At 38.5% G+C, this 13,990-nt stretch overlaps 2 protein-coding genes and 6 non-coding genes across 8 annotated transcripts in view; 7 read left to right on the top strand and 1 right to left on the bottom strand.

Annotated features, from left to right (window-relative positions):
- The window catches only part of LOC137490932 (uncharacterized), a 137,504-nt gene that overhangs the window by 94,240 nt on the left and 29,274 nt on the right, over positions 1–13,990 (bottom strand). The gene's annotated exons all lie outside the window — the stretch shown is intronic.
- LOC108183700 (uncharacterized) lies at positions 2,088–3,276 on the top strand. Its single transcript, XM_073947873.1, is given in 2 exon segments — positions 2,088–2,573; positions 2,575–3,276. Coding segments are annotated over 2 exon segments (999 nt in total). The 5' UTR covers positions 2,088–2,153; the 3' UTR covers positions 3,154–3,276.
- trnas-gcu (transfer RNA serine (anticodon GCU)) lies at positions 9,753–9,834 on the top strand. The gene has a single exon. It is a non-coding gene; the product is annotated as a tRNA-Ser (tRNA).
- trnar-gcg (transfer RNA arginine (anticodon GCG)) lies at positions 10,392–10,473 on the top strand. Its single transcript has one exon. It is a non-coding gene; the product is annotated as a tRNA-Arg (tRNA).
- trnas-gcu (transfer RNA serine (anticodon GCU)) lies at positions 11,445–11,526 on the top strand. The gene has a single exon. It is a non-coding gene; the product is annotated as a tRNA-Ser (tRNA).
- Positions 12,298–12,379, top strand: trnas-gcu (transfer RNA serine (anticodon GCU)). Its single transcript has one exon. It is a non-coding gene; the product is annotated as a tRNA-Ser (tRNA).
- Positions 12,921–13,002, top strand: trnas-gcu (transfer RNA serine (anticodon GCU)). Its single transcript has one exon. It is a non-coding gene; the product is annotated as a tRNA-Ser (tRNA).
- On the top strand, positions 13,343–13,424 carry trnas-gcu (transfer RNA serine (anticodon GCU)). Its single transcript has one exon. It is a non-coding gene; the product is annotated as a tRNA-Ser (tRNA).

Here is a 13,990-nt window from a genome sequence, read left to right as displayed (position 1 = left end):
ATAACAATTAGCATTGCACTGACTACAACTGGCCAACAACCAAGTCTAAAAATGACTTTTGCTGCTTAAGAAATGGATTACAGCATGCTGATGATATGCAAAAATTGGTTAACCCTGGGTCATTCCAACTCTGGATAAACAGAAGCCTGGGTTATCTGTAATCACCTTCCACACTGCTCATGCTATACCTGGGATAACAAATAATCCTGGGTGTTCATTAACAGATGGTTCACATTCCCAAACCACGGGTTAATAATATTATTTCTATATTTACATTGTCACTGTCCCTAAATTGGACAAACAGCAGGAAACCCTTTTTAGATGGCATTTCTGCATCTTGTCGGGTATATAAAATGTCATCATGTAGGTCTTCAGCTATATCTCAGGACATGCACAAAGGCAAGAAAACAAAGACAAAAATACAAATGAAGGAAAACAGGTAGCAAAGTATGTCATCTCGCCATCTCCTCATCACTCCAGTTTACAGCAAACGTGGCATTATGCATTTGCATAAGTTATATACATAATGCAAACTCCCAAATATAAGTGTGAATTGTGTGCACTTGCTACGAACATGCAGGATTTGTCTCAAACGGGTCTTCCAAGCAGGTTAAAAATGTTAAAATCGAGTGGTGGATGCACATGAGGAAACACAACACGAGTAATCTAGAGCGAGTGCATTTGATCATTTGCATTTAAGGCAGGGAGCAGGGAGGGATGCATTGGAGAGGGGTGTGCAACATATTTGAGGACCGGGGACACACACACAATTTACTGGAGATTATCAATCGATCATTTGTTTGCGGGCACTCCGGAGTCCCTATGCATATGCGGGAGACTCCTGGAACTTCCGGGAGACTTGGGATGTCTAAAATAGTCTGTAGTAGTCTGACCTTGATCAGCTGGATCAGCTGTATTTGATTGGGTTTGTAGCAAAACTGGGCAGAGCACTCAAAGAATCAAGTTTGAGACTCATGCTTTAAAGGCATAGTTCACCCAGAAATGAAAATTGCCTCAACATTTATTCATTTTTCTCAGGATCATTACAGGACATCATTTCATTTACACACAGTCTAATAACCATCAGTGATTCTACCATTCTCAACCCTTGGGTGCACACAAAGGTTGGGATAATATTATCTTGGCATATAAAACACACACACATTCATTCACTCGTCACTACATCTGTTGATGTTCCCAATATACACACACAGACACCAAATAGGTTACACATCCATATTTATTGAACTATTGCAAGTTTCATGTCTCATCTTTCGTTGTTGTGTGGTGTTGCAGTCCAGGTTACGGGAAGCAACTGGCAAACTCCGGTAGCTGCCTAGAAAGCTTGATAACGCTGAACTTCAACACCGCGCATGCGGGATAACTCAGATAACTGGATTGCCTTAATGTTGCCTGTTTTTGGGGAGAGCTTGTAATACAAAACCAGCGAAATAAGAAAATACATAATAATAGTATTGTTGAATACACCTGTTATGATACTGGAGATGATCTGAATGTAATGTATGTGATCATCTATAAAGGTGCAATATTTTATCTAGTATAAAAGCCAGTAATAGAGGACATTTAGTCTAAAAGCCAGACCAGTTGGTTGTTAAGGGGGTCTTTTGCAGTGGGAGGCAAATAGTGCTAGTGTACTGTACCTTTTTGTGGAAGGTTGAACAGCAAAGAGCGGTCATTTCTACATGTAAATATTTATATTCTAGTTTGTTTGTTTGTTTTGATCTTTGTTTCGTTATTTTTCTGATATCTTTTTTACGGATATAATTTGTACATATTTATAAGCAGTTTTGAATGGACTGTAATAAGGAACGGACACTGTCAAATTACATTTTGCATATAAGTGCTCTGCCATATTCTTTGTGACCTGTGTTCCATGATGCCTCATCACACTCTCCCTTGTGTGGTTTTAAACCTTTATTAGTTTTTTTTTAAATCCTGTTGAGCACAAAAGAAGATATTTAAAATAAATTAAAAACGCTGGCTTTCTTTATGTTCCAGAAGAAAGGAAATGTTTAAAACCACATGACGGAGAGTAAATGGTAAGGTCATTGTCATTTTTGGGTGAAACATCCAGTTAATGCTTGTTGCTTTGTGCCTTCATACTAAAGTTCACTTTTTTTTTTTAAGACCTGATGTTGCTGAAAGAAGAGACTCATCATTGAAATAAAACGGAAGAGAAACAGTTTGAGAAACACTAAGAAACAACAACTGATGAAAAACCCACACTGACTGAAAAGACTTCATCATGCGGAGGACCTCGGAAATCCAAATCTGCATGTAATTTTACTTGTCTTCAGTGTGGAAACTGTTTCACTCGAAAACACAACCTTCAAGTCCACATGAGAGTTCACACTGGGGAGAAGCCTTACTCTTGCCCTCAGTGTGGAAAGAGTTTTAAGCAAAATGGCTACCTTAAAGTCCACATGAGAACTCACACTGGAGAGAGGTGCTACACATGCCAACAGTGTGGACAATGCTTCTATACTACAGGAAACTTTGCACAGCACATGAGAATTCACACTGGAGAGAGGCTGTACACATGCCTACAATGTGGGAAAAAGCCTCTATCAATCAGCAAACTTGGCAGCGCATATGAGAATTCACACTGTGGAAAAGCCTTACTCTTGCATTCAGTGTGGAAAGAGTTTTAAGCAAAATAGTACCCTTGAAGCCCACATTAGAGCTCACAATGGTGGCAGAATTCTTTCTTGCCCACAGTGTGGGAAAAGTTTTGCTCAAAAGCAAGACCTTAAGATCCACATGAGGATTCACACTGGAGAGAAACCTTACACATGCACAGAGTGTGGTAAAAGTTTCAGATTTAAAAGCACACTCAAACAAAACATGATAAGTCACACCAGAGAGAAGCCGTTTGCATGTGCTCAGTGTGGAAGGAGCTTCACAACCAAATCTAGCCTCATGAACCACATGAATGTTCACACTGGAACCATAGTGTTCACATGTGATTAGTGTGGAAAGACTCTCACACGCAAAGACTCCATTAAGAACCACATGAAGACTCATTCAGTAGAGCGTTTTAGATGCAGTGAGTGTGGAAAAGGCTTTAAATCTAAAAGAAGCCTTAACAGTCACATGAAGCTTCACAATGGAGAGCAGAGTTCTCAAAATTGAGGCCTTGTCCACCGGAGCTTGGGGCTCTCTCCCGGGACAGCATGCCAAACAAGTGTGAACTCTTGAATACATATCAAGTTACTGAAAATTAAACCCTTTGAACACCTGAAGATTTAAACTCAATAACTGAGGAGGGGTGAAGATTTTTTTGTAGTGTAGATCATGGGTCACAGCGCAGTACCAGGTTGTAAGAGTTTTTAACTTTATGATGAACCAATAACCATATTTTTGCACATTGCACACTTCAAATGGTCAACAATGAGAAGAAAATTAGAAAGATTAGGGAGGAGAAACTGTCCTACGCCCTTAGATTGTGTTTTTAATCATTCATATTAATTGATTGTCATTCACGTAACCGAACACAGATTTGCCTCCAGTTTTGGGCTTTTGTCTGCACTTTATAAAATCTGTTGGCGAATGAAAGTCCGGCTAACCTCATGTGATGTGAACTCGCCATAAGGTATTGACAGTGACTGACTGATGCAGACTCCCTAAACCCTGTTCAGACTACAAAATGACATTTCCCAGTTGCAAAAGATCAGATGTGTTAGATAATTATGTGGTTTTGGGTAACAAATGAAGACTTTGGTTTCAGAACACTATACATTTATTTTGATGGACTGATTTAAGAAATGAACAAGTTTTTTATGAAGACCATTTAATTTCTGTATGCAACTAGTTACCTTTAAAGATATGTTCATGTGAGAACTCCCACATTACTACAGATAAATCGGTGTATGGGAAACCCAGTGTTTCTATTGTGAATGAGAACATGAGTAATTTGTTAGCTTATATTCTAATTTCAGAAATCAACAGACTACTTAAGCACTTCAGCTTTTTGTTCATTTAAATTATTATTTATATGCAATACATATTGCACTGCTCATGAGCGCTGATTATATTGTGCGCTGTCTGTAAGTGGTGTGTGTGTTAGGTGTGTGTATGTAGACAGCCTAATATGAGTCTATTAATCTCAAAGTCACACTTTAAAAGAAACTTTATACCACCAACGTTTTCATAATTTTGAAAATCCAAAAAAAAAAAAAAAAAGATTTGGGATTATATACTAGATCTCATTTTTATGTTGTTTTATTTTTTTATTAAATGTTCAAAATAAATGTACAAACACAGTAAGCCTTACATTTATAAACAAGCATGAACTAAATGAATTACAACAATAGGCAGACACAAACATAGAAAAAAAAATATATATATATATATATATATATATATATATATATATATATATATACACGCACACGCACACACACACACACACACACACACACAATATAAGGCTTCAAAGGGTTGTTAAGGGGCTATAGGGTACAGTCAGAATTTGCTGACAAAAAATAGCTACTTTAGTGACTTTATTATTTGACAAAGTACTAAGAGATAAAGCCATAATAGCAAGTTCATTAATAACGTGTAAAATAGAGAAGAGGGGGTTCAAAAGCCTACATTCATGAATGAAGAATTTTCCAAAGCATAAACGGTTATTAATCAGGTAATGCTGTGTACAATTTTCTTTAGTTACACCAAATTTAACTTGTTTATACAAAAATGGTTTACATGGATATTGACATGAGACATTCTGTCATGTACATGAGCCCAAAATAACTCTTGAATATATGCAATTGTAGAAAATAAGCTCAGTGGTTTTAATATCACTCTCACAACATTGACAAGAGTTATCTTCAGTATCAAATTTTAATCCCAGGAATTCTTTTGATAAATACACATCAATGATTGTAAACTGAAACTCTTTCATTTTGAGAAAATTAGATGAGAAATGTAAATTGTTCTTATTTTTTTCTAATTCCTGCGAATTAAAATCTTTAAAAAAAATAAAATGATATCTGAGCAAATCAGGATTAAGCCTTTGAATAAGAATATTGTTTAAAAACATATAATTACATTTTGTGTCTCTAAAACAAAAAGTACTCAAAAACAGAGATGGAAGAGAAAACATTACAGAATAGTTTGAAAGAAAACCTCTAATCAATACTATGTTTTTAGGAAAAGCATTAATAATTGTGTAAAACTCTTTAGTTGACAAACAAAACCATGTTTTAAGCAGAAGTTATTGTAATTAGGAATGTCACCATGGCTATCCACCATATCCAATATAGAAAAAAATATATAGTTTTAACCTAATTTTCCTAAAATAAAAACTTATTTCAATATAAAATAAAATGATTGTTCCATAAACATGTTTTATGAGGACAAATTGTGGGAAAGTGCTAGTTTCAGCACAATAGGACCTGCAAACAAAGACAGTACAAAATCACATCTGATCAAAAAGTCAAAACCACCTATTTTGCAAAATACTGCAGAAGTAACTTTAAGCCATTTACTGTTTGTGTTACAAAGAAATGATCTTAGCCACTGCATTTTTAGAACCCTGTTCATTAATTTATTATTATTATTATTACTTTATATCTGTGAACCAAGTCATTTTTGTTTTTGTTGTGATACTTACTTTACCAAACAAAATTACAAATGACACTCCTCTGTATTATTTTATTAAATGTGGGGATAGCTAATGACGAGGCTGGGTAAACAAATCTAGATACCAATTCCCTTTTGGTTAATATAATTCAATTGAGACATCCCTTTCCAACCAATCATTAAGAATGGTTTTGCTTTTAGAAATTGATTTATAATATTATTCTGAATATTAAGATTACTGTCTTTAGCAACAGTAATTCCTAAGTATAGACTTTCCTAAGTAAAGATTCTAAATCACTGCCAAGAATTGCAATTAATTCACATTTTATCTATATCTAGATGTAGTCCAGATGCATAGGAGAAGAGATTAACTAGCAGAATGGCCTTCTAGCAGAATTTTGTTCTTTGAAGAGCCCCTATTATGCGTATAAAATATAATATTTTGGTTTTGGGGGTCTCCAACAACAGTCTGAAATGCATGTAAGGTAAAAAAAAAACTTTCAGTGTTTTATAATATGCATTTATTTTTACCTAATTATCCCAATGACTCACATATGAATCATTCAGCGAAAATTAAATAAATAAAAAACTCAAACTGAGACAAAAAATGACTCACAATGGGAATGGGTCAGAACCCTTCAATTCTGATGGATCAAGCAAGTCATCTAACAATAAAAAAACAAAGTACTTGAAAGATCGCATTCACTCCAGTAAAATTCTAAATATGTGCATTAAAAGTTGCATAAACACTGCTTTGAAACTTGCAATGTTTGTAGGGAAACTGTATCTTTTCATGCTTACTCAAATGTGTACTACACAAGTGCTTCAGAAAATGTGCTATTGGCCTGGGCTCAGAAAATTTACAGTGCTGAAAAGTAAATGTAAGTGGTGCTATTGCGTCATCACTGCCCAATCGTGTTTCTGTATGAATTTTTGCCAGGGGAACTTTTAAACTACTAATGGTATTGAATGTACAAAGAAGGTCTTTGTGTAGGCATGGAAAAGGTACCATTTTTTGTACAACCACCATAATCCAAACGATAATGTTTGAGAAGTTCCCCTCTTTTTGCGTTTTTGAGTCAAAAATGCAATACATACATTTTAACATGTCCTTGTCTCATATCACCTGTAACAGAAAAGTTGAAAAAAAGTTTAAAAGTCAGTAAAAAAAGGATTAAAAAAAACAAAACAAAAGAACAATTACACTATAATTAAGATGGTAACGTTAATCTTACAACGTTATCCTAAATAAACCTAAATGTGCTAATAAAGGGCTCAGGCACTGACAAAGAGTTCAAATGATCATCCTGAAAGGTACATCTGAAAGATAGGCTCTTACAGTTTTTTCCAATTGTTTACACACAAATACTTGTATTTCAGACACAATGACTACAACATGTAACTGATGCGCCAACCCCCTTAACCAACTCTGCTAAACTACAAGCACAATTCCTGCTTTACATTCAAATTGCAGGTTCAAACACACTTTTTTTCAAAACACTACACACAATTCTCTGCATTTTGCACAATTTTCATGCAGAAAATCTTTTGTTTTCACAAAGAACACACTGTCATTCACAATTGTAAAGTCAGTTGCCCTACTTAGCATACTAACTCATCACATGAGTAAACACCTTTCACACAGAATTGCAATTCAGAAATCAGAGCTCATCTGGTTCATAACTGGTTTACTGCCCACCCATGTTTTTTAGTTGTTTATCTCCCCCTCCATATTCTCTTTTCCTCAAACCTATTGAGGATTTTTTTTCTGTGTGAAGATGAAAAGTGTATGCTTGAAATCCACACACACGTATACCCCTTCTCCAAGCTATAGCAGTTGATGCTTTTCGTGGCAATGGGTATTTCTCAATCTGAAAAAAATCATGAAAAATATAATAATTTTACACAATACAAAAAACTTTTATAACTAATCAAGAATTATAACTCAATGACACCCTTAATGAAGCACTCAATAGCTCTGTAAATTAATTTACCACTGTTTCTAAAGTGTGTAATATTTATTTAATATGTAATCGTACAGTTTGTATCTCCAAAAACGAAAAGAAGAATAAAAGGAACTGGACAGGAACATTTCAGGCCTTAAAACCACATGCTGTGTAGTGTACACTCATAATCCATTCCCCCACCTTTTGAGATCTCTCTCATAAACGGTCAAACTTACTAAATTATTTTATGTAAATCTCAAAATAAATGAAATTTAAAACACTTTAATATTTAAAAACAAGTATGACATGTTTTACACAGATACTGTACTGAATGTACTGAAGCCTAACAAGTTAACGTTACTCTGTTAAGCAAATTTCAACAAACGTTATATCATGCAAACGAAATACACACCCTTTGATAAATCTCATGCCACTTTTTTTGTCGAGGAGCTGGCCTGTTGCCCTAATTTGATGGCCAAACTCCTGTGCAGGCAAACTTTTTCAGAGGTGAAATCCAGTCAGCGTCTGACATAGCTTTATGAGATTTTTCAGACATTTTTTTTCCTATAAATAAAAGGTTTTGAATTAAAGTATTCAAATTTGAAATACAACACACTAAAACATTAATTCATGCAATTGTGTAGTTTTTCTTACCTTTTTTAGGAAATCACTATCGGAAAAAATCCTTTACTTTAAGCAAAACGATGCTGTGCTCTGTCGAATGATGCTGTTCGTTGAATATCACTGATGGTCACTGAACTTTTTTGACCTCTGACCCGCCTCCAGAGGACCGCGTCATTCCTTCGTGTACCTTCGGCTCAGTTCAGAAAATTGATTGACATCTGACTAACCTGTTTGACTGCACACCTAGCGGTAAATCTTGGAACGGTTCCTTCCCCAGCTTTAACATTGCCATGACTCTGATTGGTCAAATGTTGAAAATGTTGAGAATTCCGGTCTGCGATTGGCTGCAAATGTTCAGGCGCTGCAACATGATTGGCAACAATGTTGGAGCGAATCGCTCCGATTGGCTCTCATCTTCAACATTTGTGAAATATTGATGGACAATCCTTCAGCAGCTGGCATTGGTAATCCATTGTGCTCTTTAAATCCCATCCTCGTCGCTAATATGTCCTGGCATTCGAGAGAGCCTGGTGCTTCTGTGGAACTTGTTTTACTCTCACTCTTTTAGCGTTTTGAAGGTTGTTGTTGCAAAATTTTATTACGAAGTGGCCAAGTCCATCGAATCCCATCCTTGTCGTTCAAATGCTTTGGCGTTTGAAAGAGGCCGGTGCTTTTGTGAAAGGTGTTTTACTCGCATGCTCTTATCGTTTTAAAGAATGTTGTTGCAAAAATTCATGTCATCTTTACCGAAAAGAGCTGCAAATACATACAGAAATGCTATAGTCCAGCCCCCATCAGGAAAGGGAATATATACATGACGAGGTGGCCGAGTCCATCGAATCCCATTCTTGTCGTTCATATGGCAAAACTGAAAGTCATCTTACCGAAAATAGTTGCAGAAACATACATTTACAAATATGTGACACAGTCCGGCCTCCACCAGAGAAAAAGGTGTAAACGAGATGAGTTGGCAGAGTGGTTAAGGCGATGGACTGCTAGTCCATTGTGCTTTGCACACGTGTGTCTGAATCCCATCCTCGTCGCTCATATGTTCTGTCATTCGAGAGATCATGGTGTTTCTGTAGAAGTACTCTCACTCTTTTAGCGTTTTGAAGGATGTTGTTGCAAAATTTAACGTCATCTTTACCGAAAATAGCAGCAAATACATACAGAAATGTCAGATTCCAGCCCCCATCATGAAAGTGAGTACATATATGACGAGGTGGAAGAATCCATCGAATCCCATTTTTGTCGTTCAAATGCTCTGGCGTTTGAAAGAGGCCGGTGCTTCCGTGGAAGGTGTTTTACTCGCACGCTCTTATCGTTTTGAAGGATGTTGTTGCAAAATTTAATGTCATCTTTACCGAAAACAGCAGCCAATATATACAGAAATGGCGTAGTCCAGCCCCCAACAGGAAAGTGAGTACATACATGACGGGGTGGCCGAGTCCATCGAATCCCATTTTTGTCGTTCCTACGGCAAAACTGAAAGTCATCTGACCGAAAATAGTTGCAGAAACATACATTTACAAATATGTGCCACAGTCCGGCCTTCACCAGAGAAGAAGGAAAGTACATGACGAGGTGGCCGAGTGGTTAAGGTGATGGACTGCTAATCCATTGTGCTCTGCACGCGTGGGTTCGAATCCCATCCTCGTCGCTCATATGTTCTGTCATTCGAGAGATCATGGTGTTTCTGTAGAAGTACTTTTACTCTCACTCTTTTAGCGTTTTGAAGGATGTTGTTGCAAAATTTAACGTCATCTTTACCGAAAATATCAACAAATACATACAGAATTGTCAGATTGCAGCCCCCATCATGAAAGTGAGTACAAACATGACGAGGTGGAAGGGTCCATCGAATCCCATCCTTGTCGTTCAAATGCTCTGGCGTTTGAAAGAGGCCGGTGCTTCCGTGGAAGGTGTTTTACTCGCACGCTCTTATCGTTTTGAAGGATGTTGTTGCAAAATTTAACGTCATCTTTACCGAAAATAGCAGCAAATACATACAGAAATGCTGTAGTCCAGCCCCCAACAGGAAAGTGAGTACATACATGACGGGGTGGCCGAGTCCATCGAATCCCATTTTTGTCGTTCATTTGCTCTGTTGTTCATACGGCAAAACTGAAAGTCATCTGACCGAAAATAGTTGCAGAAACATACATTTACAATTATGTGCCACAGTCGGGCCTCCACCAGAGAAGAAGGAAAGTATGTGACGATGTGGCCGAGTGGGTAAAGCGATGGACTGCGAATCCATTGTGCTCTGCAAGCGTGGGTTCGAATCCCATCCTCGTCGCTCATGTGTTCTGGCATTTGAGAGATCATGGTGTTTCTGTAGAAGTACTCTCACTCTTTTAGCGTTTTGAAGGATGTTGTTGCAAAATTTAACGTCAACTTTATCGAAAATAGCAACCAATATATACAGAAATGCCGTAGTCCAGCCCCCAACAGGAAAGTGTGTACATACATGACGGGGTGGCCGAGTCCATTAAATCCCATTTTTGTCGTTCATTTGCTCTGTCGTTCATACGGCAAAACTGAAAGTCATCTTACCGAAAATAGTTGCAGAAACATACATATACAATTATGTGCCACAGTCCAGCCTCCACCAGAGAAGAAGGAAAATACGTGACGAGGTGGCCGAGTGCTTTAGGCGATGGACTGCTAATCCACTGTGCTCTGCACGCGTGGGTTCGAATTCCACCCTTGTCGCTCATATGTTCTGGCATTCGAGAGATCATGGTGTTTCTGTAGAAATTCTTTTACTCTCACTCTTTAAGCGTTTTGAAGGATGTTGTTGCAAAATTTTATGTCAACTTTATAGAAAATAGCTGCAAATACAAACATATGCCATAGTCCAGCCCCCATCTTGAAAGTGAGTACAAACATGACGAGGTGGAAGGGTCCATCGAATCCCATCCTTGTCGTTCAAATGCTCTGGCGTTTGAAAGAGGCCGGTGCTTCCGTGGAAGGTGTTTTACTCGCACGCTCTTATCGTTTTGAAGGATGTTGTTGCAAAATTTAACGTCATCTTTACCGAAAACAGCAGCAAATACATACAGAAATGTCAGATTCCAGCCCCCATCATGAAAGTGAGTACATACATGACGAGGTGGAAGAATCCATCGAATCCCATTTTTGTCGTTCATTTGATCTGTCGTTCATATGGCAAAACTGAAAGTCATCTTACCGAAAATAGTTGCAGAAACATACATTTACAATTATGTGCCAGAGTCCGGCCTCCACCAGAGAAGAAGGAAAGTACGTGACGCGGTGGCCGAGTGGTTAAGGCGATGGACTGCTAATCCATTGTGCTCTGCACGCGTGGGTTCGAATCCCATCCTCGTCGCTCATATGTTCTGGCATTCGAGAGATCATGGTGTTTCTGTAGAAGTACTTTCACTCTAACTCTTTGAGCGTTTTGAAGGATGTTGTTGCAAAATTTAACGTCATCTTTACCGAAAATAGCACCAAATACATACAGAAATGTCAGATTGCAGCCCCCATCATGAATGTGAGTACAAACATGACGAGGTGGAAGGGTCCATCGAATCCCATCCTTGTCGTTCAAATGCTCTGGCGTTTGAAAGAGGCCGGTGCTTCCGTGGAAGGTGTTTTACTTGCACGCTCTTATCGTTTTAAAGGATGTTGCAAAATTTAACGTCATCTTTACCGAAAATAGTAGCAAATACATACAGAAATGTCATAGTCCAGCCCCCATCATGAAAGTGAGTACAAACATGACGAGGTGGAAGAGTCCATCGAATCCCATCCTTGTCGTTCAAATGCTCTGGCGTTTGAAAGAGGCCGGTGCTTCCGTGGAAGGTGTTTTACTCGCACGCTCTTATCGTTTTAAAGGATGTTGTTGCAAAATTTAACGTCATCTTTACCGAAAATAGCAGCAAATACATACAGAAATGCTGTAGTCCAGCCCCCAACAGGAAAGTGAGTACATACATGACGGAGTGGCCGAGTCCATCGAATCCCATTTTTGTTGTTCATTTGCTCTGTCGTTCATACGACAAAACTGAAAGTCATCTTACCGAAAATAGTTGCAGAAACATACATTTACAAATATGTGCCACAGTCCGGCCTTCACCAGAGAAGAAGGAAAGTACGTGACGAGGTGGCCGAGTGGTTAAGGCGATGGACTGCTAATCCACTGTGCTCTGCACGTGTGGTTTCAAATCCCATCCTCGTCGCTCATATGTTCTGGCATTCGAGAGATTATAGTGTTTCTGTAGAATTTCTTTTACTCTCACTCTTTTAGCGTTTTGAAGGATGTTGTTGCAAAATTTTATGTCAACTTTATCGAAAATAGCAGCAAATACAAACATATGCCATAGTCCAGCCCCCATCATGAAAGTGAGTACAAACATGACGAGGTGGAAGAGTCCATCGAATCCCATCCTTGTCGTTCAAATGCTCTGGCGTTTGAAAGAGGCCGGTGCTTCCGTGGAAGGTGTTTTACTCGCACACACTCTTATCGTTTTGAAGGATGTTGTTGCAAAATTTAACGTCATCTTTACCGAAAACAGCAGCCAATATATACAGAAATGGCGTAGTCCAGCCCCCAACAGGAAAGTGAGTACATACATGACGGGGTGGCCGAGTCCATCGAATCCCATTTTTGTCGTTCCTACGGCAAAACTGAAAGTCATCTGACCGAAAATAGTTGCAGAAACATACATTTACAATTATGTGCCACAGTCCAGCCTCCACCAGAGAAGAAGGAAAGTACATGACGAGGTGGCCGAGTGGTTAAGGCGATGGACTGCTAATCCATTGTGCTCTGCACGCGTGGGTTCGAATCCCATCCTCGTTGCTCATGTGTTCTGTCATTCGAGAGATCATGGTGTTTCTGTAGAAGTACTTTAACTCTCACTCTTTTAGCGTTTTGAAGGATGTTGTTGCAAAATTTAACATCATCTTTACCGAAAATATCAGCAAATACATACAGAAATGTCAGATTCCAGCCCCCATCATGAAAGTGAGTACATACATGACGGGGTGGCCGAGTCCATCGAATCCCATTTTTGTTGTTCATTTGATCTGTCGTTCATATGGCAAAACTGAAAGTCATCTTACCGAAAATAGTTGCAGAAACATACATTTACAATTATGTGCCACAGTGCGGCCTCCACTAGAGAAGAAGGAAAGTACGTGACGAGGTGGCCGAGTGGTTAAGGCGATGCACTGCTAATCCATTGTGCTCTGCACGTGTGGGTTTGAATCCCATCCTCATCGCTGATATGTTCTGTCATTCGAGAGATCATGGTGTTTCTGTAGAAGTACTCTCACTCTTTTAGCGTTTTGAAGGATGTTGTTGCAAAATTTAACGTCAACTTTATCGAAAATAGCTGAAAATACAAACATATGCCATAGTCCAGCCCCCTTCATGAAAGTGAGTACAAACATGACGAGGTGGAAGGGTCCATCGAATCCCATCCTTGTCGTTCAAATGCTCTGGCGTTTGAAAGAGGCCGGTGCTTCCGTGGAAGGTGTTTTACTCGCACGCTCTTATCGTTTTAAAGGATGTTGTTGCAAAATTTAACGTCATCTTTACCGAAAACAGCAGCAAATACATACAGAAATGTCAGATTCCAGCCCCCATCATGAAAGTGAGTAATACATGACGAGGTGGAAGAATCCATCGAATCCCATTCTTGTCGTTCATATGGCAAAACTGAAAGTCATCTTACCGAAAATAGTTGCAGAAACATACATATACAAATATGTGCCACAGTCCGGCCTCCACCAGAGAAGAAGGAAAGGCCGGATGAGGTGGCCGAGTGGTTAACGTGATGGACTGC

This window comes from Danio rerio, chromosome 4 (assembly GCF_049306965.1).
Source record: "Danio rerio strain Tuebingen ecotype United States chromosome 4, GRCz12tu, whole genome shotgun sequence".
Taxonomy (NCBI): Eukaryota; Metazoa; Chordata; class Actinopteri; order Cypriniformes; family Danionidae; genus Danio; species Danio rerio.
The sequence above is the reverse complement of the archived record's forward strand: the minus strand, read 5'-3'. Positions and strand labels throughout refer to the sequence as shown.